The sequence below is a fragment of the Amblyraja radiata genome, chromosome 45 (genome assembly GCF_010909765.2).
Source record: "Amblyraja radiata isolate CabotCenter1 chromosome 45, sAmbRad1.1.pri, whole genome shotgun sequence".
Lineage (NCBI taxonomy): Eukaryota > Metazoa > Chordata > Chondrichthyes > Rajiformes > Rajidae > Amblyraja > Amblyraja radiata.
Genome location: NC_046000.1, coordinates 13,022,293 through 13,046,660, shown reverse-complemented (window position 1 = coordinate 13,046,660; position 24,368 = coordinate 13,022,293). Strand labels below are relative to the sequence as shown.

At 46.5% G+C, this 24,368-nt stretch overlaps 1 protein-coding gene across 3 annotated transcripts in view; it reads left to right on the top strand.

The window, feature by feature from the left end:
- Nucleotides 1-5,626: 5,626 nt before the first annotated feature.
- Nucleotides 5,627-24,368, top strand: part of dnajc4 (DnaJ heat shock protein family (Hsp40) member C4) — a 135,777-nt gene continuing 117,035 nt past the window's right edge. For 2 of the 3 annotated variants that reach the window (XR_004410463.1, XM_033015156.1), the window contains exons 1-3: nt 5,629-5,800; nt 15,793-15,913; nt 19,726-19,819. Coding sequence is in view for 2 of the 3 variants with exons in the window: in XM_033015156.1 (XP_032871047.1) it covers nt 15,828-15,913; nt 19,726-19,819 (180 nt within the window). In the remaining variant the exon portion in view is untranslated. Of the gene's footprint in view, nt 5,801-15,792; nt 15,914-19,725; nt 19,820-24,368 lie in introns of all 3 variants that reach the window. The other variant, XM_033015157.1, reaches the window with a different exon arrangement.

Genomic DNA, 24,368 nt, shown 5'->3' with positions numbered 1-24,368 from the left:
TGGTCCGAAGAAGGGTCTCGACCCGAAACGTCGCCCATTCCTTCTCTCCAGAGATGCTGCCTCACCCACTGAGTTACTCCAGCATTTTGTGTCTACCTACAAACCTGTACGCCTTTGGAGTGTGGGAGGAAACAGGAGCACCTGGAGAAAGCCCTAGTGGTCTCAGGGAGAAAGTACAAACTCCGTATGGATAGCACTCATAGTCAGGATCGAACCCGGGTCTCTGGTGCTGTAAGCCAACAATCCTACTGCCGCACCACTGATCCGCCCCTAAGCATACACTTAGCTGGTCAAAGTGATCTGTGAATCTGCGAAAACAATCGCCATCGCCCGCCGGGGGCTTTGCCTTTGACTCTGACATCGGGGGGGGGGGGGGGAGAGTGCAGTGGAGAGATAAAGTTTTTTTGGCCTTCCATCACAGCAATGTGATGGATGTTTATGTAAATTATGTTGTGTCTTGGGTCTATTTGTTTGTAATGTATGGCTGCAGAAACGACATTTCGTTTGGACCTCAAGGGGTCCAAATGACAATAAATTGAATTGTATTGTATTGTATTGTATTGTAGTTGAGGCCACAGTTCATTGGCTTTTTTAAGAGGGATTTAGATGTGGCCCTTGTGGCTAAAGGGATCAGGGGGTATGTAGAGAAGGCAGGTACAGGATACTGAGTTGGATGATCAACCATGATCATATTGAATGTCGGTGCAGGCTCGAAGGGCCGAATGGCCTCAACTCCTGCACCTATCGTCTATGGTTCTATGACCTTCTCTTCTCCAGAGATCCCCGGCGAGGGATCCCACTCCGGATGGTAAGTCCCCGCTGCGCCCGCGGTTAGAAGAAGGCCGCGGGCCGGCGATCGGAGCTCTTCTCCTCCGTGGTCCCCAACGAGGGATCCCAGGCTCCGGACGCCGCGCCAGCTCCAAAGACGTAGGTTAATTGACTTTGGTCGGCATGGACTCTCTCGTACCTCAATGTTATATCTTGTGCCCTTCACCCTTAAAACTGTGCACTGACTGTATTCATGTGCAGTCTTTTCTTTGACTGGACAGCAGGCAAACAAAAGCTTGGTACACGTGACAATAATGAACTAAACTAAAGGGACAAAGTGCTGGAGGAACTCAACCAGCCAGGCAGCATCTGTGGAGAGAAACGAGCAGACCATGTTTCGGGTCAGGCCCCTTCGGCTGCTTGACCTTCTTAGGCCCCCTTCGGTCATGGCTGACCATGGGTATCTCCAGGGTTGGAGGACGCCAGTGCGTGACTTGGTTTAACGTGGGGAGACTGGTGCACAGATGGCCACCCCACGGTCCTTGACAGATCTGGGTCAGTATCCAGTGGCATGGAGTCCAAGACGACCGGAGACCCTTTTCTGCTGCAGCCCTCATCCGCCTTCCCAGCCGTTGTGACGCTCCACTAAGGTCAGCCATCGTCCTCCTCTGTTCCACCGTTGAGGTCTTGGTTGGATTGGCTCTTTGTCAGAGACCAGACCTCCCCCCTCGACCTTACCGCCATGGGTGGCCCTACCAGGAGCATCGCTCCAGACGGCATCGCTCTCAGGATCTCAGGACCACACAAGCGTCTCCACCACGACAAGGTGACAATCTACGGAGAATCACGCCCCTCAAGGACTTTGTTTTTTGGTTAACGTGAGAGGCTATGCCCACAAGGTTAGAAACATAGAAAATAATAATAATAATAATGGATGGGATTTATATAGCGCCTTTCTAATACTCAAGGCGCTTTACATCGCATTATTCATTCACTCCTCAGTCACATTCGGTGGTGGTAAGCTACTTCTGTAGCCACAGCTGCCCTGGGGCAGACTGACGGAAGCGTGGCTGCCAATCTGCGCCTACGGCCCCTCCGACCACCACCAATCACTCACACACATTCACACACATTCACACACAGGCAAAGGTGGGTGAAGTGTCTTGCCCAAGGACACAACGACAATATGCACTCCAAGGGGGATTCGAACCGGCTACCTTCCGGTTGCCAGCCGAACACTTAGCCCATTGTGCCATCTGTCGTAGGTGCATAGGTGCAGCAGGGCCGAGATGGCTTGTTTCCGTGCTGTAATTGTTATATGGTTATGTTATATGGTTATAGGAGTAGGCCATTCAGCTCTATCTAACTTTCTCCTGAAAACATCCAGTGAATTGGCCTCCACTGCCTTCTGTGGCAGAGAATTCCACAGATTCACAACTCTCTGGGTGAAAAGGTTTTTCCTCATCTCAGTCCTAAATTGCCTATCCCTTATTCGTAAACTGTGTGACCCCTGCTTCTGGACTGCCCCCAACATCGGGAACATTTTTCCTGCATCTAGCCTGTCCAACCCCTTAAGAATTTTATATATGAGCAGCACCGCCATTCAATGTGATCGTGGCTGATCATCCCCATATCCCCTGACTCCGCTATTTTTAAGAGCCCTATCTAGCTCTCTCCCGAAAGCATCCAGAGAACCTGCCTCCACCGCCATTCGCCACATATTGAATGGCGATGCTGGCTCGAAGGGCCGAATGGCCGACTCCTGCACCTGTTTCCGATGTTTCTACGAAATGTCACCTACCCATGACCTTCCAGGACGCTGCCTGACCCGCTGAGTTACTCCAGCATTTTGGGGTTTTGGTCTGTGGACTACTTCAAGCACGCACACATGAATTGTGTAGTGACATGGCATCCGTGACAACAATAACACCTCCAGTCCAAATCGCATTCAGCCTCAGGTTGGAAGCCTTCAGGAGGCAGCTTCTCGCTGGGGGGAGCCTTCAGTTCTTCTGCACTGCTGTGTGGACTAGTGGCGCCAGATAGCGATCGGCTCACCCTGCTCTCCCAGCTACCCCACTCCAAAGCGACTAGCTGGGGACTGCCGGCTCTGTTTGGGTTATGCCCAGCCTGCTTTGAGGGCTGTTTGTTCTAGCTGCAGCAGCACTGATCTCTATCAGTGATCAGCCCGTGTCCATGGTGGCGGTCTCATCAGAGGCCCAGGCTGCGCTGCCTCACGCTCCCCCCACCCCCACCCCCGTGCTAGATCCACCTGCTGATCCGCATTTTTAACCGAGAGCTGAATTCACCCTTATTGAAATGCTGTTATCTCCTCGGGAGAGGGTGGGGGGGGGGGGGCGAATGCAAGTTGACATGATGCCAGAGGAATGCCTTTCAATCCTGGTGAAAGTCCCATACCGTATCAGACAATATCCAGCCTGTGCACAGATTTCCTGCGTCTTCTGAAGCTTTCGAGGATGGGGGCAGAGAGCCAGGCAGAAATGTTGGCAGCGTTTACCTGACAGAAGTAGGCCATTCAGCCCAACGGTTCCATCCTTGTCATAAGGTCATTACAGCATGAAAACAGGTCCCAGGGCCCAACCTTCATGTCATGCCGATCAAGATGCCCCATCTATACCTGGCCCATATGCATCTAAACTTTTCCTATGTGTAAGAAGGAACTGCAGCTGCTGGTTTGAACCGAAGGTAGACACAAAAAGCTGGAATAACTCAGCGGGTCAGGCTGCATCTCTGGAGAGAAGGAATGCGTGACGTTTCGGGTTGAGACCCTTCTTCAGTCTGATGAAAGGTCTCGATCCGAAACGTCACCCATTCCTTCTCTCCAGAGATGCTGCCTGTCCCGCTGAGTTACTCCAGCATTTTGTCTACTATATATATATATATATATATGTATATATATATATATGTGTGTGTGTGTGTGTATATATATATATATATATATGTGTGTGTGTATATATATATATATATAAATATATAAAAATATCTATACAAATATATATACACACACACATATATATACACACACATATATATACACACATATATACCACACACACACACATATATATATATACACACTCACACACACACATATATATACTAGACTAAGTGGGACCCGTTGGGTCCCATGTTCACACGGGAGGGCTGGTCCCCCAACGCAATTTTCCACCTCTCCACCAATTCCAATATTGGTGGCCGGGGGGGGGGGGGGGGGGACTTTCTGGAGCGCGAGTATGGGTGTTGTGGGCTGAAGGGACTACTGGTCTCCAGAGGGCTAGTATGGACATTGTGGGCCAAATGGATTCTTGGGGTGGCAGCTCAGTCACTCAAGCCTGATGTGCTGGCAGCTCACTCACGGCTGGTGGGCTGGCAGTTGACTCACGGCTATGCCTTGAAATTCCATTTCAAGCAGGTTGCAAGACCACCAAATTCAAGTGCAGTTTCATGCCGCTTCAAGCACGGTGCAAGACCACCAAATTCAAATGCAGTTTCATACCATTTCAAGCAGGGTGCAAGGCCACCAAACTAAAGTGCAGTTTCATGCCATTTCAAGCAGGGTGCAAGACCACCGAATTCAAGTGCAGTTTCATGCCACTTCAAGCAAGGTGCAAGGCCACTAAATTCAAGTGCAGTTTCATGCCACTTCAAGCAAGGTGCAAGGCCACTAAATCCAAGTGCAGTTTCATGTCACTTCAGGCAGGGTGCAAGGCCACCAAATTCAAGTGCAGTTTCTTACCATTTCAAGCAGGGTGCAAGGCCACTAAATTCAAGTGCAGTTTCATGCCACTTCAAGCAGGGTAGGACTCCATGTGTAGATACACACACTGAACTTTTATTTTGTCTCTTGTTTATTTATTTATTTGTTTCATTATTAATTTAACAGCATACAAAAAACAAAACAAGAATATTTATAAAGTGTCATAAACAATATCTATAAATAAATGAAATTGTATGTGTCCGAAAAGGTGCAGGAAGAAGCCAAAGCTGATTAATTCCCACCCCTTATTCAACTGCTTGTAATTATCTTATACAAATGTAGCAGCTATATGTACACCATATGTACACCAGCAGCAATATGTACACCAAATTATTTACATTTATACACTAATCAAATATTTGCAAAGCCATACAAAAAATGTATCATATTGTTTGCAACGTACTATGTTTACATATTCTGTTGTGCTGTTGCAAATACGAATTTCATTATTCTATCTGGGACAATAAAATACTTGACCCAGTTGGGCGTCCCGCCTTCCCCGCCTTCCCATTGGCTCCAAGGCCCGTCCATCACATGGATGTCCCGCCCTCTCCCCTCTCATTGGTCCCGGCTCGGGTCTCTCCAGGCTCCTCATTGGCTGTTAGCCCCGTCCGTCACACGGATATCCCGCCCTCTCCCCTCTCATTGGTCCCGTCTCGGCTCTCCCCAGGCTCCTCATTGGCTCCTAGCCCCGTCCGTCACACGGATGTCCCGCCCGCGCCATTCTCATGCGCTCCTGACACGTCATCCACGTATGTCCCGCCCCATCCCGCATCCCATTGGTCGTCTCTCGGGGCACCCAGTGCTCCAATTGGTTTCCCCGCACGTCGATCACCCCCCCCACCTCAATGTCCCGCCCCACCTCTCCAAAGTGCTCATTGGCTACTACCGCTGTCAGTCCGCGGTTGTCCCGCCCACCCACATTGGTCGGCTGTCGGGGTATGGAGGGTTCCGATTGGGTCGTCGGCACGTCGATCAATCCCCCTCTGCCGTGACGTACTCCCCCCTCCCCCCCCCGGGCTCGGACCAACCGCCGCCCCCGCGCGACCAACCGCCACCCCCCGCTGACGTCACCGCAGCCGGGCCGCGCATGCCCAGTGGCCGCCGCCGCGCCGGTCGCCGACGGTCGCGCCTTGACGTGAGGGAAGTCTCCGCTCGTCTCCCCCCCCCCAAAATATAATGACAACCTCACCTTTGTTGTTGGTGATGATGGTGATGTCGTGGTGAAAAGGCGGCATCGGCATCGGCGGGCACCGTGTGAGTGGGGGGAGGCGTTGTTGTCACTAATGGACTGTGTGTGTGTGTCGTGTTTATCTCCCCCTCTCCCCCCTCGCTCTCTCTCGCTCTCTTCAACAACAAACCTTAGACAAGACACACGATAAACGTTGGAGTCATTCAAGTGGTGGAGGACTATAGGATCTTTGGTGGAGACTGGGGAGAAGGAAGGAAGGAAGGAATGGGCGACCTTTCCACCTTCACACGTTGACCTTGACCGACGGGACTGACGCTTCTTAAAGGGGGTGTGTCCCCACCACACCCCCATACCCCCACTGTCCCATCCCCCACACACCCCCCCCACCCCCCCCCATACCCCCACTGCCCCATCCCCCACACCCCCACTGTCCCATCCCCCCCACACCCCCACTGCCCCATCCCCCACACCCGACACACCCCACCCCCACACACCCCCACCCCCCCACCCCCCCACACAACCCCCCCCACAACCCCCCACACCCACACACAACCCCACACACCCACACCCACACCACCCACCACCCACAACCCCACACACCTACCCCACACCCACCCACCCCCACCCCCCACACACCCACTGCCCACACCCCGCCCCCACACCCACACACCCACCCCACCCCCCACAAACCACCACCCCACCTCCCACAACCCCACCACCCAGCCCCCACAACCCCACACACCCACCCCACCCCCCACTGCCCCCACCCCCACTGCCCCATCCCCCACACCCCCACTGCCCCATCCCCCACACACCCACACCCCCCACAACCCCACCCATACCCCCACACCCACTGCCCCATCCCCCACACCCCCTCCCCCACACCCACACCCCCACAGCCCCATCCCCCACACACCCACACCCTCACTGCCGGCCCAACCCACTGTCCCCCACCCCCACTTGCCCCATCCACCACACCCCCCTGCCCCTCCCCACCCCCACTGTCCCACCCCCACCCACACCCCCGACACAACCCACAACCCCCCCCCCCACAAACCACACACCACGCCCACCCACACATTCTTTAGGCCGACACTTTTAACCTTCAAGTTCAAGTGAGTTTATTGTCATGTGTCCCTGTATCGGACAATGAAATTCTTGCTTTGCTTCAGCACAACGGAACATAGTAGGCATTGACTACAGAACAGATCAGTGTGTCCATATACCATCTGACCATCTATGCCTTTGACAACAGACAATAGGCAATAGGTGCAGGAGCAGGCCAATCTTTTTATCTCTCCAGTTGTCTTAATGTACTGGAGATCCAGGAACCAGTGTGGTCTAACCAATAATAGACAATAGGTGCAGGAGCAGGCCAATCTTTTTCTCTCTCCAGTTGTCTTAATGTACGGGGGATCCAGGAACCAGTGTGGTCTAACCAATAATAGACAATAGGTGCAGGAGTAGGCCATTCGGCCTTTCGAGCCAGCGCCGCCATTCAATGTGATCATGACTGATCATCCCCAATCAGTACCCCGTTCCTGCCTTCTCCCCATATCCCGACTCCGCTATCTTTAAGAGCCCTATCTAGATGCTAACTGCATTTCGTTGTCTCTGTACTGTACACTGACAATGACAATTAAAGTTGAATCTGAATCTGAATCTGATCTGAATCTGATCTAGCTCTCTCTTGAAAGTATCCAGAGAACCGGCCTCCACCGCCCTCTGAGGCAGAGAATTCCACAGACTCACCACTCTCTGTGAGGAAAAGTGTTTCCTCGTCTCCGTTCTAAATGGCTTACTCCTTATTCTTAAACTGTGGCCCCTGGTTCTGGACTCCCCCAACATCGGGAACATGTTTCCTGCCTCTAGCGTGTCCAAGCACTTAACAATCTTATATGTTTCAATGAGATCCTCTCTCATCCTTTTAAACTCCACAGAGTGTACAAACCTAGCTGCTCCATTCTCTCAGCATATGACAGTCCCGCCATCCCGGGAATTAACCTTGTAAACCTACGCTGCACTCCCTCAATAGCAAGAATGTCCTTCCTCAAATAAGGGGACCAAAAATACCCCAGGTGTGGTCTCATTAGGGCTCTGTACAACTGACCTCGGACTTTGGTCTGGGCTGCAACCCACAGACGTGGACACACACGCACGCGCTCGCACACATACACGCATGCGCGCGCACACAAACACACACACACGCATCAAAAGAGTCTTCAGCTGCCTCTGAATCCCATCCCATTCCCACCACCTGTCTGGTGCCTAACACTTGGGGCTTGCACTGCAATGAATGGTTGAAATTTATTTATATCGATTATAGGCGATTATCGATTATAAAAAGCCGGAGTAGCTCTGCGGGTCAAGCAGCATCTCTAGATGTGTTTTTATTTGTGTTGAGTGATGCTCTATGTAGAGCTTTTCAGCGTACTGCACCTATTTTCTATGTTTCTATATTGGGGACAATGATCACAATGAATGGCGGTGCTGGCTCGAAGGGCCGAATAGCCTCCTCCTGCACCTATTTTCTGTGTACTACATCCAGATCCAGATTTGTGTTCACCCATTCATCTTCTCCAGAGATGCCTCCTGACCCACTGAGTTACTCCAGCTATTTGTGTTCGCCCATTCCACTTCTCCAGAGATGCTGCCTGACCCACTGAGTTACTCCAGCTTTTTGTGTTCCCCCTCTGTTGAACCCTATTTATACCGATTGGTTGAAATATACGACATGGAAACAGGCCCTTTGGCTCACCAAGTCCACATTGACCATTTACACTGATCCCATTTTATTGATTGAGTGAAAGATACATGGAAACGGGCCCTTCGGCCCACTGAGTCCATACCGACCAATAACCACCCACTTACACTGATTCCATTTTATTTATTGAGTGAAAGATACATCCTGGAAACGGGCCATTTGACCCACCAAGTCCACGCTGACCATTGATCACCCGTTCACACAAGTTCTATGTTATCCCACTTTTGCATCCACTCCCTCCCTACACACCAGGAGCAATTTACAGAGGCCAATTAACCTTCAAAGCCACACATAATTGGGATGTGAGAGGAAAGCAGAGGACCTGGAGTAAACCTACTGTGGTCTCAGTGTGCAAACTCCAAACTGACAGCAGCCAAGGTCACGATCGAACCCGGGTCTCTGGCGCAGTGAGGCAGCAGCTCTACCAGCTGTGCCATTTCAGATTATTCATATATTTCCTTTCTGGACATATAAAATTATTAAGGGATTGGACAAGTTAGATGCAGGAAACATGTTCCCGATGTTGGGGGAGTCCAGAACCAGGGGCCACAGTTTAAGAATAAGGGATAGGCCATTTAGAACCAAATCTGAGGAAGGACATTATTGCCATAGAGGGAGTGCAGAGAAGGTTCACCAGACTGATTCCTGGGATGTCAGGACTGTCTTATGAAGAAAGACTGGATAGACTTGGTTTATACTCTCTAGAATTTAGGAGATTGAGAGGGGATCTTATAGAAACTTACAAAATTCTTAAGGGGTTGGACAGGCTAGATGCAGGAAGATTGCTCCCGATGTTGGGGAAGTCCAGGACAAGGGGTCACAGCTTAAGGATAAGGGGGAAATCCTTTAAAACCGAGATGAGAAGAACTTTTTTCACACAGAGAGTGGTGAATCTCTGGAACTCCCTGCCACAGAGGGTAGTCGAGGCCAGTTCATTGGCTATATTTAAGAGGGAGTTAGATGTGGCCCTTGTGGCTAAGGGGATCAGAGGGTATGGAGAGAAGGCAGGTACGGGATACTGAGTTGGATGATCAGCCATGATCATATTGAATGGCGGTGCAGGCTCGAAGGGCCGAATGGCCTACTCCTGCACCTAATTTCTATGTTTCTATGTTTCTATGAGGAAATACTTTTTCGCACAGAGAGTTGTGAATCTATGAAATTCTCTGCTTCAGAAAGCATTGGATGCATTGAAAAGAGAGTTAGATATAGCTCTTGGGGCTGGTGGAATCAAGGGATATGGGGAGAAGGCAGGAACAGGGTACTGATTATGGATGGTAGATAAAAGTGCTGGAGAAACTCAGCGGGTGGAGCAGCATCTATGGAGCGAAGAAAACAGGCAACGTTTAGGCCCGAAACGTTGCCTATTTTCTTCGCTCCATAGATGTTGCTGCACCCGCTGAGTTTCTCCAGCACTTTTGTCTACCTTCGATTTTCCAGCATCTGCAGTTCCTTCTTAAATACTGATTGTGGATGATCAGCCATGATCACATTGAATGGCGGTGCTGGCTCGAAGGGCCAAATGGCCTATTGTCTATGTATCTATGGAACATTTTGCTCATTAGCTTTTTGCTATCTCTTGGACCAATCCTACCCCCCAACTTACAGAGTCTCTTCAGTCGTTATTCTAGTAATTACACTTCCATAACACGTTATTGGCCCTTTATGAGATCATGATGTGAATAGTTTTGGTTTATTATCACATGTGCTGCGGTACAGTGAAAAGCTTTGTCACACTATCCAATCTAAATCAGATAATACTATCGTGTAATGTAAATCTGAGTTTGTCAGCTGAATAGTTGGCTTTTGAAGTGTGTACCTTTCTGCTTGGGTACGTGACATTTTGCAGAGGCGGCATAAATGTCTGATTATTTTTGATGGTTGATAGCAGGTCAGGCAAAATTTGTGGAAAAATAAACAGTTAAATTCTCCTGATTGGTAACTTCTAATCAGAGCTGAGTGGTTGGCTGGTCCCTTCCAGATGTGAAGGTCATAAGGCCTTCTTCTTCTTGCGTATGGCGTGCACAGCCTAACGTTGTAGGGCAACTTGTTCTATTTGATCTTATTTGATTGTGCACGCCGGGTTGATTGCATTTGTCGAAACAGGGCGGACCACGTGAAGGTTGCAATCTTCCACTCCGTCATAAGGTCATAGGAGCAGAATGAGGCTATTCTGCCCATCAAGTCTACTCCACCATTCGATCATGGCTGATCTATCTCTCCCTCCTAAATCCATTCTCCTGCCTTCTCCCCATTACCCCTGACACCCATACTAATCAAGAATCTATCTATCTCTGCCTTAAAAATATCCATTGACTTGGCCTCCACAGTCTTCTGTGGCAATGAATTCCACAGATTCACCACCCTCTGACTAAAGAAATTCCTCCTCATCTCCTTCCTAAAGGAACGTCCTTTAATTGTGAGGCTATGACCTCTCGTCCTAGACTCTCCAACTAGTGGAAACATCCTCTCCACATCCATTCTATCCAAGCCTTTCAGTACTCACGTCTCCAGGTGTGATTAACAGAAGACCTACCCAAGCATATCTAGTCTGACCTAGATTTGTGATGTACACATTCAGATAATGAACTGGTAGTTGAATTACAGCGAATGAAATTGGAATTTTATTTAATTGATCGAGTAATGCAGAAGTGGCTTTACTAGCCTGCCCTGTTAGCATGCATGGATTCCAAACTCTTTGTGGCTGCAGACGCACTTTTCGATTAAAAAAAAAAAATAGTTACTTGTGATCAATTTTTGTCTGTTGAACCATAGAATTTAAATAGCAATGATGGCACAATTTGTGCAGCCCTTTGTTCGGCAAGGACATGCAGCATGCTGACCTTGCACATCAACCATGGCTGCAGTGAGGTCCCTCGCCCTTGTGCTTTGCAAGGGTCGACTTGTGTCACGTACCGTTCCTTTGTGACAGTGATATTCTCTCAAGCAATCCAAACTGCTTGCATTAATGGCGAGCGTGTTGTGCCTTGTTTAATACTGGCAGGTTGGTTCCGATAAGGAACCTGATTACCAAAGCTGAGAAATATTTTGCATCAAAGCTTATTGAGAAATCACACGTGTTATTCCAGGTTACACTTTAATAGAGTTTAGAAAAGAAAATCTCGTCAATTATAACTAACTTATGTAACTTAAAACCATAACTTATCAATTATAACCCCAGCGGTATGAACATTGACCTCCAATTTCAGGTAGTCCCTGCTTTCTCCCTCTTTCCCCTCCCCTTCCCAGCTCTCCCACAGCCCACTGTCGCCGCCTCTTCCCTTCTTCTTCCCGCCCACCCCTACATCAGTCTGAAGAAGGGTCTCGACCCGAAACATTGCCATTTTCCTTCGCTCCACAGATGCTGCCTCACCCGCTGAGTTTCTCCAGCATTTTTGTCTACCTATAACTAATCATTAGATCAGTCTGAAGAAGGGTCTCGACCCGAAACGCCACCTATCCCTTCTCTCCATAGATGCTGCCTCACCCGCTGAGTTTCTTCAGCATTTTTGTCTGCCTTCGATAGTTCCAACATCTGCAGTTCCTTCTTAAACAACTGTTTAATCACCTCTAATCCCCCCTGCAGGTGTTTAGACTCTAAATGAACATAATTCCACTCTTTTTCTCTCCCACGTTCTTCTATTCCTTTCCCACCATCTGTGTCTATCCAGCTTCCCTTTAAATGCTGCGGTCTCTACTGCTTTGTTTAGGAAAGTTTGTCCACATTCTCACAGATTCCCAACTGGATGTTACTATCAAGACTCCCACTTTTATCTCATCCACATGTCGAACCTTTCTGACTGTGTCGAATCAGTTCAGAATGTTCATGCACTGCATTGAGTCACTCCCTCGGTGTGTGATGCTCGACTGATAGTGAAATGCTGTCACTTGAAAAAGTGGCCTGTGATTAAATTAATTTCCTCCAGCTAAGAAACATTTGCCACATCTTACTTTCCCTTTATAAGCACACAGAGGAAGTCATTGTGTCTATGTTTGCTCCCAGTGGAGGAGTCCCACTCTCTCATTCCTTATACCCCCTGTACCCGAGCAAATTAATCGTTCATACATGCCCATCAACTCTTTGATTATTTTTGCTATTAATCTCCACTATGTACAATTTACTGGAGCTAATTAACCTTGCAGCACTTTGGGATGTGGGAGAAAACGTGGAGGAGACCCACATCAAGATGCAGTCACGGTAGCACAGCGGTAGAGTTGCTGCCTTATACAGCAAAATGCAGCGCCAGAGAGCTGGGTTCGATCCCGACTACGGGTGCTGTCTGTATGGAGTTTGTACGTTCTCCACGTGATCTGCGTGGCTTTTCTCCGAGATCTTCGGTTTCCTCCCACACGCTAAAGACGTACAGGTTTGTAGGTTAATTGGTTTGTTTAATTGGCTTGATAAAAATGTAAAATTGTCCAAGTTGGCGATATGCAGAGTACTGCCCTGCCGACTACAAAATTCAGAAGGTTCAGAAGGTTCAAGAGGGAAACTGATTAAATATTATCCGAGGTCAGAATTGGATCCAGAGTCTCTAGGAAAAAAGGCACAAAGTGCTGGAGTATCTGGTGTATGATGTGGGGCAGCAGCACTAACTGCTGCACCCTTGTGCTGTCATACTTACATGAGGCATGCATATTATTGCAAGCTCCCACGGCAACTTTGGCCGTGGAACTAGTGTTTTCAATGGAGTTGACAGTGCCAAGAATACCGTGCATGTCTTGTCTCGTTTGTAAAGCAGAAGTACAACATTTTTAAATATTAATCCCTTACAAACTGGATTTTAGCCATAGTAATTCATTAGAGGTTCTGTGCCTTTGTAAATAAAAGTCTATTGCGTTATTAAAATTAACTGTGCTTGACACAAGGTCACTCTAGACTTGATGCGCAGCCCATTTTTGTAACCAGCCGGAGGTAATTTTCCAGTCTAACTGCTGGGGAGTTGCAATTAATTGGCTTTACCTCACCAGTTCTAACTATGTTGGCTGAAGTTAACATTTCTTTCTCTTTCTCTTTCTCTCATCTAGTCTGTCAGAAATGGTTTGCTCTCGATTGTTCACTCCTGGGGAATGATCTTTGTTAACCAAGGCCTAGAGTAACTTGCTGCAATCCTTGAAATTTGTTTTATAGTGTTTTAGATTTTCACTAATGATTTTGAACTTCCTGACCGTGGGGGCTGAATAGCCCTGTCCATGAGAATTCAAGGAAGACTTGGATGGGTAGATAATCCATTTGTTTAAGAAGGAACTGCAGATGCTGGAAAATCGAAGGTAGACAAAAATGCTGGAGAAACTCAGCGCGTGCAGTAGCATCTATGGAGCGAAGGAAATAGGCAACGTTTCGGCCCGAAATGTTGCCTATTTCCTTCGCTCCATAGCTGCTGCTGCACCCGCTGAGTTTCTCCAGCATTTTTGTCTATCTTAGATAATCCATTTCTCTGGCTTAGCAAGCTGTCAAAGCCATTGAAAAACTGTCACCATTCAGAAACACCCAAAACTAATACAAAAAACACTTGTTATAATACTTTCATAATTGATCAAATTTGAGTAAAAAACCTTTAAGTAAATTTAGTTAAATAAATGTTCACAAACAAAAAACCCGTCTTTCACTTCTGGAAATGTTGCTCATTAGTGAAAATATTTCAGAATTTATTTCACGGGGTGCAAATGTCAAATAGGAAATGGCAAAGCTGTGAGGTGAGAGGCAGAAGCTTTAGAGATTTACAGGGCGGGCACTTACATAGAGTGGAGGGTGCCTGGAACGTGCTGCCTGAGTTGGTGGTGGAAGCAGATGAAAAAACAATGGCACTAAAGAGGCTTTTATATTGACAACCACATATGCAGGGAATAGTGGGATATGGAACACATGCAGGCAGAAGGGATTAGTTTAAATAGGTGCCATGTTCGGCACAGACCTCATGGGACGAAGGACCTGTGCCTGTGTTGTACTGTTCTATGTTTAAGAAGCAACTGCAGATGCTGGAAAATCGAAGGTACACAAAAATGCTGGGGAAACTCAGCGGGTGCAGCAGCATCTATGGAGCGAAGGAAATAGGCTAATTAATGCCTATTTCCTTCGCTCCATAGATGCTGCTGCACCCGCTGAGTTTCTCCAGCATTTTTGTGTACCTTTGTACTGTTCTATGTTCGATTTGTTTGCCTGTTCCGGAGCCATTCATCAAACATAATCGGAGGCAATATGTGTTGGGAGTATATTGAACTATGCGTCCGATGCTTCGGGTTCCCTTTTGTGGTTTGAATAAACAGTGCCAGCTTCCAGTTTCCTAATCTCCAACCCTCTAAAGGATATCACTCCGAAAGTCATATATTTAATTGTCGAACTAAACTGAAATGTCCCAGTGTTGGTCCTGGGGGGGAAAGCTCAAAGTTCAGAAGCTTATTGCAGCTTCCAGTTTACTAAACTCTCGCCCTCTAAAGGACATTACTCCTGCAGGCGTGTATTCAATCGGACAAACTAAACTGAACTGTACCAGTGATGTCAACTTTGTTTTCATCACAATGGACTGTAGCTCACATCCGCGCTGGAATATTTACTGACCAAGGTATACAGTCAATACAGAATTTGTCATTCATTGATGTTTAGGTTGATTTATTGTGTCTCATGATGTGTTCATGGGTAATTTATGATTTTATTATTATGTTGCATGCCTATTAATCTTTGTCGACATCTTTTAATAAAAAGGGATTATTACTGTTGTTGCCATAGACCACTAAATTAGATGACTTTTAACAATGGATTGGGCCGTGAACTTCTGAACCAGAAAGTTGTGGATTCAAATATAAAATTATAAAAGGACTGGACAAACTCGATGCAGGAAAAATGTTCCCAATGTTGGGCGAGTCCAGAACCAGGGGCCACACAGTCTTAGAATAAAGGGGAGGTCATTTAAGACTGAGGTGAGAAAAAACTTTTTCACCCAGAGAGTTGTGAATTTATGGAATTCCCTGCCACAGAGGGCAGTGGAGGCCAAGTCACTGGATGGATTTAAGACAGAGTTAGATAGAGCTCTAGGGGCTAGTGGTATTAAGGGATATGGGGAGAAGGCAGGCACTGGTTATTGATTGGGGACGATCAGCCATGATCACAATGAATGGCGGTGCTGGCTCGAAGGGCCGAATGGCCTCCTCCTGCACCTATTTTCTATGTTTCTAAATCCCACTCCAGGGATTTGATGACAAACATCGAGGCTGCTGCCCCATAGAGCACCGAGGGAGGGCTGCTCTACCACTGAGTTCCATGTTTTAATTACTGTTATTTCTTTCATTTACCAGGTTGAGAGAAAAATCTCGTGAGGGAGCTGTGTGAGATGCTGCTGAGCGCCCAGACATTAGCCTGCAAGTATTGTCAAAGGTGCAGATTATCCTCCCGGAGATTCTTCACAACATTGCACAGGTGTGTAACAGCCAGTAACTTTCATCACGCCTACAGGGTTCTGCATGAACAGCGGACTTGGAGATGTATCGGTTTCAGTTCCAAACATCTGCCATCCTTTGTATGAAGAAGCGTTTCCTAGCTACTAGGTTCCTAAATGCCCTGGTCTGAAGAAGGGTCTCGACCCTAAACGTCACCCATTCCTTCTCTCCAGAGACGCTGCCTGACCCGCTGAGTTACTCCAGCATTTTGTGTCTACCTTTGGTTTCAGAATAGTTCTTCCTTCTTTGCTGGTACCAATGTACTCCATGATTGCAATGCTCGTGGTGACCAGATGTCTGAGATCAGTAACAAGGGCATGGAGGATTATAGAATGGAAACTCGCCCCCTGCCACTTTATTGAGAATTTTAAGAAAATGTTAAATAAAGCTCATTCTTGTTCCTTTGAGAACCTAATGTGTTGTTTCACATATTGAAACATTCATTTCAATTTTCATTGATCCGTAGGGATCAGTCATCAAATTAAACTTGTGTAAAATATGTATTAATTCTCTCTAAAACGGTCGAGAAATGTACTTAAACCAATAAACTAAAAGATTAATCGCAGAACAAACAGACTTTTTGTCGTAGGAACCTCTTTAAGACAAATATCATGTTCAAAAGGAACAAAACAGTAGTTGCTGGTGTGTATGGTGGTAGACAACAGCAACCTTCTGGTTAGACCCCAAAAGCACAAGACATAATGCAGTTGCCCAGAGCAAGGAATGATCTTTCACAATTCACACCATGTTTCACTGAATTCATCTAGCAACTTCCAAATTCAGATTGATGGATTTTTGTTCAGCACAGATTTTGAGTTTTGGGAAACTGAGAGGGGAAGGTGGAGTTATGACCCGTTCCTATGTTCCCATCTGGCTTTATAACCACATAACGATGCATTTGAATGGTTATTGGTTACTTGAACCTCTCCCATCTTACCTCTGACCTTCCCGTTCATTTTAAGTATTACATTTTTATGGGGGGGGGGGCACAATGATGGAATGGGAAAGCTGCATGCCTCACAGCACCAGAGGCCCAGATTTGATATTAGCTACGGGTGCTGTCTGTGCAGAGTTTGTCCGTTCTACCTGTGACTGTGTTGGTTTTCTCTGAGTGCTCCGGTTTCTTCCCACATTCCAAACACAATCACAATCACAATCAGTTTTATTTGTCTCATTGCACATAAAGCGCAAGTGAAATGAATTTGCCAGCAGCGGTACAATGAAAAAGAACACACAAAAACACACGAAAAATTTAACACACACATCCACCACAGCATTCATCACTGTGGCGGAAGGCACAACATTTGGCCAGTCCTCCTCCTCCACGTGCAGGTTTGTAGGTTACTTAACCTGCAAATTTCCCCCTAGTGTGTTGGATATGAAAGTAGGATAACATAGAACCTTCTTCTTCTTTCGTGTCCATCTTGCTACAAATGTTGACCTCGCTGTCATCGTCCGTCTTGAACAGGACGCAAGTTTCCGGCGACAATCAGTGGGAAGCCTTCACTTGTTGCAATAGATGATGGTGGTAGCTCGGGATACTTCCAGTTTCCAGCCCCGCGATGTGGACGCTTCTGCTATGGGGCCAAACATAGAACCTTGATGGTCAGCATGTACTCAGTAGCGTCGAAGGGCTGCGTCTCTAAAACTAAAATTAAGTGGGACTGGGTTCTGTCGAGCAAACAGAAAACAAAGTGCTGGAGGAACTCAGCGGGTCAGGCAGCATCTGTGCAGGCAAATGGGCAGATGAGGTTTTGGGTCATGACCCTTCCTCAGGTCCCAGTTGCTCTTTCTAAACTGTCCTGGGAGTTACGAACAAAGCAGCATTGGGCAACACCTGCCTGTACATCCTACCGCTCAATCGGGGTATGAAGTGGCAACACGTTTTATTGCCACTAATATCAAATATCAGAGTTTTATAGCTGGCGGGCAGAAATGATACAGGCAATTTCGACTTATCAAAACCTTATTAAATTTCCCCTAGATATCAGAAGAGTACCATAACTGCCTTCTGCCAATATTCTCCCGTTTTCTTGAAAAATAAGCGGGGCCCCATTCCCTCGGGCCCATACTATCATTCAGTGCAGTCATGACGTAACTGCATTGTGACTCCATCCACATGCTCTGGCTTCATGTCCCTCTGGTTAAAAAAAAAAAATCGCTCCGTGTCAGATTTGAATTTATTGATTGTGCACACATCTGCAGCTTTTATGGGAGACGGTTCCAAACATCTGCCATCCTTTGTATGAAGAAATGTTTCCTAGCTACTTCTAAATGCCCTGGTCGTGATTGAGAGGTTATGTCCCCTTATGCTGGACTCCTCCCAACTGCAAACATACTGCTTTTCTTCAGCTTTCCCCTTTCAAAATCCTCTATCCACTCAGCCTTGAACTTTCTACATTCCAGGAACTATAATTATAGTTTATATATTTGTACTGCAGTATTTAACTCTTGTAGTGTCATTGCTGAACATTGCATGGACAGCAGCCACCTTCTGTACAACCTATTTTCATTTGAGGCTATAGTAAAAGGAGACAATCGCAGTTACATTTGGCCCTATTCTCCCTGATGTTTAATCTCTGAAGAACGACCACTGGGCACTGAATGAGAACAATAAGCCTCATCTCTGTCACTAAGTCCAAGCCGAGCCATGATGCCGTTCCCAACGGCCGGACTACTCGAGATGAGCCAATTTAACTTTGACCAGGATTCCAAATTGGATCCTCTAATCAGCGAGCTGTGTATATGTATTCCGATGTTTCCACAGCAACCGGAATAATATGTTTACATTGTGAGAAAACTGAAGAGTTTCGTGGTTAAATTGTTATGGAATGATGAAGTTTATCATTTCTACCTAGAATCTCTTTCCACTGTAAAACAAAAGTCCTGCAAACATGATTCCATCGCCTTGTGCTCCCTGCAGCTAAAACTGGAGTTCATCTACTCCAAGATTTTGGACAAATTACTATGAAATCAATAAGAGACGGTCAAGAGAAGACAGCATTGATGGTCCCAGATGTTTCCGTTTCAAGTCCAGAGAGTCAAGAGTGTTTTATTGTCATATGTCCCAGATTGGACAATGAAATTCTTGCTTGCTGCAGCACAACAGAATATGTAAACATAGTACATACATGAATGAAAGAAAGCACTTGGTCCCTGTGTCCCACTAATACGACACAAAGATAAGAGTTACAAGGAACTGCAGATACACAAAAATGCTGGAGAAACTCAGCGGGTGCAGCAGCATCTATGGAGCGAAGGAAATGGGCAACGTTTCGGGCCGAAACCCTTCTTCAGACTGAAGGAGGGTTTCGGCCCGAAACGTTGCCTATTTCCTTCGCTCCATAGATGCTGCTGCACCCGCTGAGTTTCTCCAGCATTTTTGTGTACCTTTGATTTTCCAGCATCTGCAGTTCCTTCTTAAACATGGTGCAACACAATTTTGGAATTAAATCGAATTACGGGTTGGGTGATGGGTGGGGAGGGATACGAAGCAGGTATATCAACAACTTTTTATTTTTGTCTTTTTATTTCTTTATGTTTTTCTTATTTCTTTTACTTACTCACTCTTCGGCTACACCAATTTGGTAGTCTAGGGGTTCTATTCTTGCACATTCACTTTCTCTCTCTCTTGCTTTTTCTCTTATTCTTCTTTCTTATCTTTAGCTAAAAATTAAAATTGAAGCTGTACAATAAATGTATTATGTCATATGCCGCAGTTTATACTTTTGTACGCTGCTTCTAATAAAGATTTTAAAAAATAAATAAAAACTTGTCTTCCAATTTGCCCAGGTTCGGCAGTACCACGCACTACGCTATCCTTGGAATCAAACCAGATGCCACACTCGAAGAGATCAAGAAGGCTTTCCTGGAGCAGTCAAAGAAGGTAGGAAGAGCTTGCATTTCATCCTGCGTGCAGTGAATGTTCCTCACGATTCATGGTGACACATTTAATGACCCAAGACAAGTTATTAACTCGGAGTTTTTACGAAGGAACTGCAGATGCTGTAAAATCGAAGGTACACAAAAATGCTGGAGAAACTCAGCAGGTGCAGCAGCATCTATGGAGCGAAGGAGATAGGCAACGTTTCGGGCCGAAACCCTTCTTCAGACCCTTTAACTCGCACCCATTAACTCGGAGCCTGAAATGCACAAACAAGTTGCGGACTCTTAATTAGATTTAGTTTTAAAGATACAGCGTGGAAACAGGCCCTTTGGCCCACAGAGTCTGCACCGACCAGCGATCCCCGCACATTAACACAATCCTACACTAGGAACAATTTTTACATTTATACCAAGCCAATTAACCTACAAACCTGTGTAGGAAAAGATGCTGCCTGTCCCGTTGAGTTACTCCAGCATTTTGGGACAATTTAGTCAAGTCAAGTCAAGTTTATTCGTCACATACACATACGAGATGTGCAGTGAAATGAAAAGTGGCAATGCTCGCGGACTTTGTGCAAAAAGACAAACAAACGAACAACTAAACAAACTATATACACAATCATAAACACACACATATTCTTTTACATATTAAATATTGTGGGCGGAAGGAAAAACGTTCAGTAGCCAACTAACGTACAAAATCCGCACAACCTGTACGTCTTGGGAGCGTGCGAGGAAACCGGAGTTCTCGGAGAAAACTCACGGGGAAGAACGTACAACCTCTGTACAGGCAAGCAGCCGTAGCCGAGATTGAACCTGGGTCTCCGGCGCTGTAAGGCAGCAGCTGTACTGCTGCGCCACCATCTGACCACCTGTCCTAATATCTCCATCTGTGGCATGGTGATGATATTTCATGATAATTGCTGCTTTGAAGCAACCTGAGACATGTTGCTATGTGGTAGATCCGCTCTAACACTGTGGCTATTGGAAGGTTAATAATTATGTGGCCATCTCAAATAGCGTCAACTTAACCGCTCTTGGCATCTGCAACTTTGAAGTGCTTCTTTGGGAACAGCTCCATCAACTGAAGGAGCAGGATTTTTGCTGTACTGTAGCAATAAACAAACTGCTGGAGAAACTCCGTGTGGTTCGGGGGGAATTAATTGTCACTGCTTTGGGTTGAGACCTTGCATCATTTCTACTGATATCCTTCTGTACAGTACCATGTAAGATAACAAGCTCTCCACATACTAAGATCTTAAGGGCCTGTCCCACTGCCGGCACCCGTCATAGGTCGCCGAAAAATTTCAACATGTTGAAAATCCAGCGGCGACCAGAAAAATGCTGCGACTCTTTGGCTGACCAGGAGACTACTCAGGACCATCCAGGCGACACCCTAGCGACATGTGAAGCCTGTATGGTCGTGAGTAGTCACCCAAAGAGTCGTACCTTGTTCTGGTTGCTGCTGGATTTTCAACATGTTGAACATTTTCGAGCCAGCACCGCCATTCATTGTGATCATGGCTGATCGTCCCCTATCAATAACCCGTGCCTGCCTTCTCCCCATGTCCCTTGATTCCACTAGCCCCTAGAGCTCTATCTAACTCTCTCTTAAATCCATCCAGTGACTCCAGTGATTCAATTGTAACTTACAGGAGAAACGTGCATAACTATGGGAGGTCAAATGTATATAGCAATAGGGAAAGAGCAGGATAGAGGAGGCAATTAGATCTCAGACAAAGAGGCAATTTGGAATCTGTGGCTGAATAGCCCGTGTTGTTTGATTCTATATGAAATGCATAAAGAGAGGCACTATTTATGGTGTCACGTGGGCAGGCAAGTGTCAGTAGAAGTCAAGCATTTCCTTGGGGACAAACCAAGGATGTAACCCGGGATGTCACTGCATTCTTCCCAGAGAATGACGATCGAAGCTGACTCTGCACGGCCTGGAGAGTGACCTCCAACATGTCTCCTTGGGGACGCGAAGGAAGGGGACTGCAGAGGCTTAATGCAATAATAAACATACTCCCGAATTACACAGGGGAATCACCATGAAGTATGAGCCTCTCTATATCCGGTCCCTGTAAATGCCACTGGGATCGTAAAGCTAGCCCCAACATGCTTTTACACAAACAATGCCAGGCAGTAGTATGTTCTTTTGGATGGCAGCGTAAAATGGCTGACCTTTTCAAGGTTTACCCATAAAGATATATTTCACTGCCAATTATACTTCATTCCATATGGACTGCAAAAGAGCATTGAATAAATGACACCCAGCCAATACCCACAATAAATGTGAAATGATCCACATTGGTAAAGGGAATAAGGAAGTCACAGAACACAAGAGTCTGAAGTGGAGGTTGGGGAGGAGTCGAGTTGAGAGGTCACGGGATTCAGAACCTCAGATGTATAAATCTTTCCAGTTAAGGCCAGTTTTTAAAACTGCAACCTATTTGTTTTCATTCTAGGGGAACAGATTCAAAAGCAGGGAAATTGTGTTAAAACTTGCAGATTGTAGAGCAGCTGGGCTTGTACACTCTGGAGTTTAGAAGGATGAGAGGGAATCTCATTGAAACGTATAAGATTGTTAAGGGCGTGGACATGCTAAAGGCAGGAAACATGTTCCCGATGTTGGGCGAGTCCAGAACCAGGGGCCACAGTTTAAGAATAAGGGGTAAGCCATTTAGAACGGAGACGAGGAAACACTTTTTCCACAGAGAGTGGTGAGTCTGTGGAATTCTCTGCCTCAGAGGTCGGTGGAGGCAGGTTCTCTGGATGCTTTCAAGAGAGAGCTAGATAGGGCTCTTAAAAATAGCGGAGTCAGGGGATATGGGGAGAAGGCAGGAACGGGGTACTGATTGGGGATGATCAGCCATGATCAAATTGAATGGCAGTGCTGGCTCGAAGGGCCGAATGGCCTACTCCTGCACCTATTGTCTATTGTCTATTATTGGTTAGACCACACTGGTTCCTGGATCCCCAGTACATTAAGACAACTGGAGAGAAAAAAAGACATGCAAATAACCAAAACCACAAGGTTACAAGAATGATCCCAGGAATGAATGGGTTAACCTACGATGAGCGTTTGTCGGCACTGGGCCTGTACTCGCTGGAGTTTAGAAAAATGATGGGTCGAATGGCCTAATTCTACTCCTATCATTTACGACCTTATGACCTAACAGGAAAAAATTGGATATTTTCCTTCTGGAAAGGAAAGGCAGGAAGGGGTGACCAAAGTTTTTTTTTAGATTTGATATAGAGGCGGTGTTTCCACTTTTGGGGGAAAACCAGAACAAGAGGCCAAAGATGCAACACAATCAGAAACAAATGCAGAAGGAAATCAGATGACATTTCATTCTCCAGAGAATGTGAAAGTCTCCCACAGGGCGTGGTGGAGGTGAATGTAGACGGGCTGGGGAACCATAAAAACGTGAGGGAGGAAAGATTCAAGTAAGTTGATGTGTGAGGGTTGGATGGAGGTTCTTGGGAGCATGACACCAATGATCCTTTTGGGCAGAATGGCAGAGGTGCAGTATAATATGGGTAAAAAGGATGAAGAGTGCTGGAGAAACACCAGGCCAGTCAGCATCAGATATTATCAGATTTATGTGGAGTAGAGGCTTTGTTTAGACTTGTCTCAGGAGGAACTTGGATCTAAATATTGTTTTTATTTCTCCTTGTATATTGACTAACGTGAAGGCATAGAGTCCTGCTGCGGAGAAGGCCATTCGACCCTCTGAGCACGTGCCAGCAGGGGCGGAAAACCTGGGGGGGGGTCAGAGGGGACACGTCCCCCCCCCATGTTTTGAGAGGTGGGGGACATCCCCCCCAAGTTTTAGTGATCCCGATTTTAAAACCGCCGTTTTTAGCGCTGGATTGAGCCTCCGAAGCCTTGCGCGTGTGTGTGAGTGTACGCATGCGCGCGTGGCCGCCAAAAAATTGTGTCACCCGTCCCCTCCATGTTTTGATAGTGAGTTCCGTTCTTGCGTGCCAGCTCTTTGAAACAGCAATTTGTTTCACTTTCTACAACCCCTTTCCTCACATTACAATAGCTCCGACAGATCTATAACCCTTCGAACCTTACTATTGAATTTGATTACATCGGCAACTTAGTTCCTTTTCACAAAAAAAATCTCCTCGTATACACCTGGTCCTTCTGACAATCATTTTAAAACGGTGTCATTAACGCTCCCCTTGGAAGCGTCTTTGTGTTTCGAGCAATTGTGAGGGTTAAATTTTCAACTAGTTGCGTGCTTATTGTATTAATATTTATCCAATAATTCAGTGACTCATTTCAAATTTGACTGCGAATAAAAATAATGGGAGTTCTAAACTTAAACCTTGTCTGCTCTTCCTCCCTTGTTCCTGTCAAACCTTTTTGGCTCACGGTGAAACTTCATGCTGAGGAGAATGGAGATTAGAGTAGACAGGGGAGCACTCCAGGGTATACGAGTTGGTGTTAGATGTACACAGCAATATCTAAATTATACCGAGTCCATTAAGATGTAATGGTTTTTTTAACTGGAATAACTGTGTACAGTGACGTACGC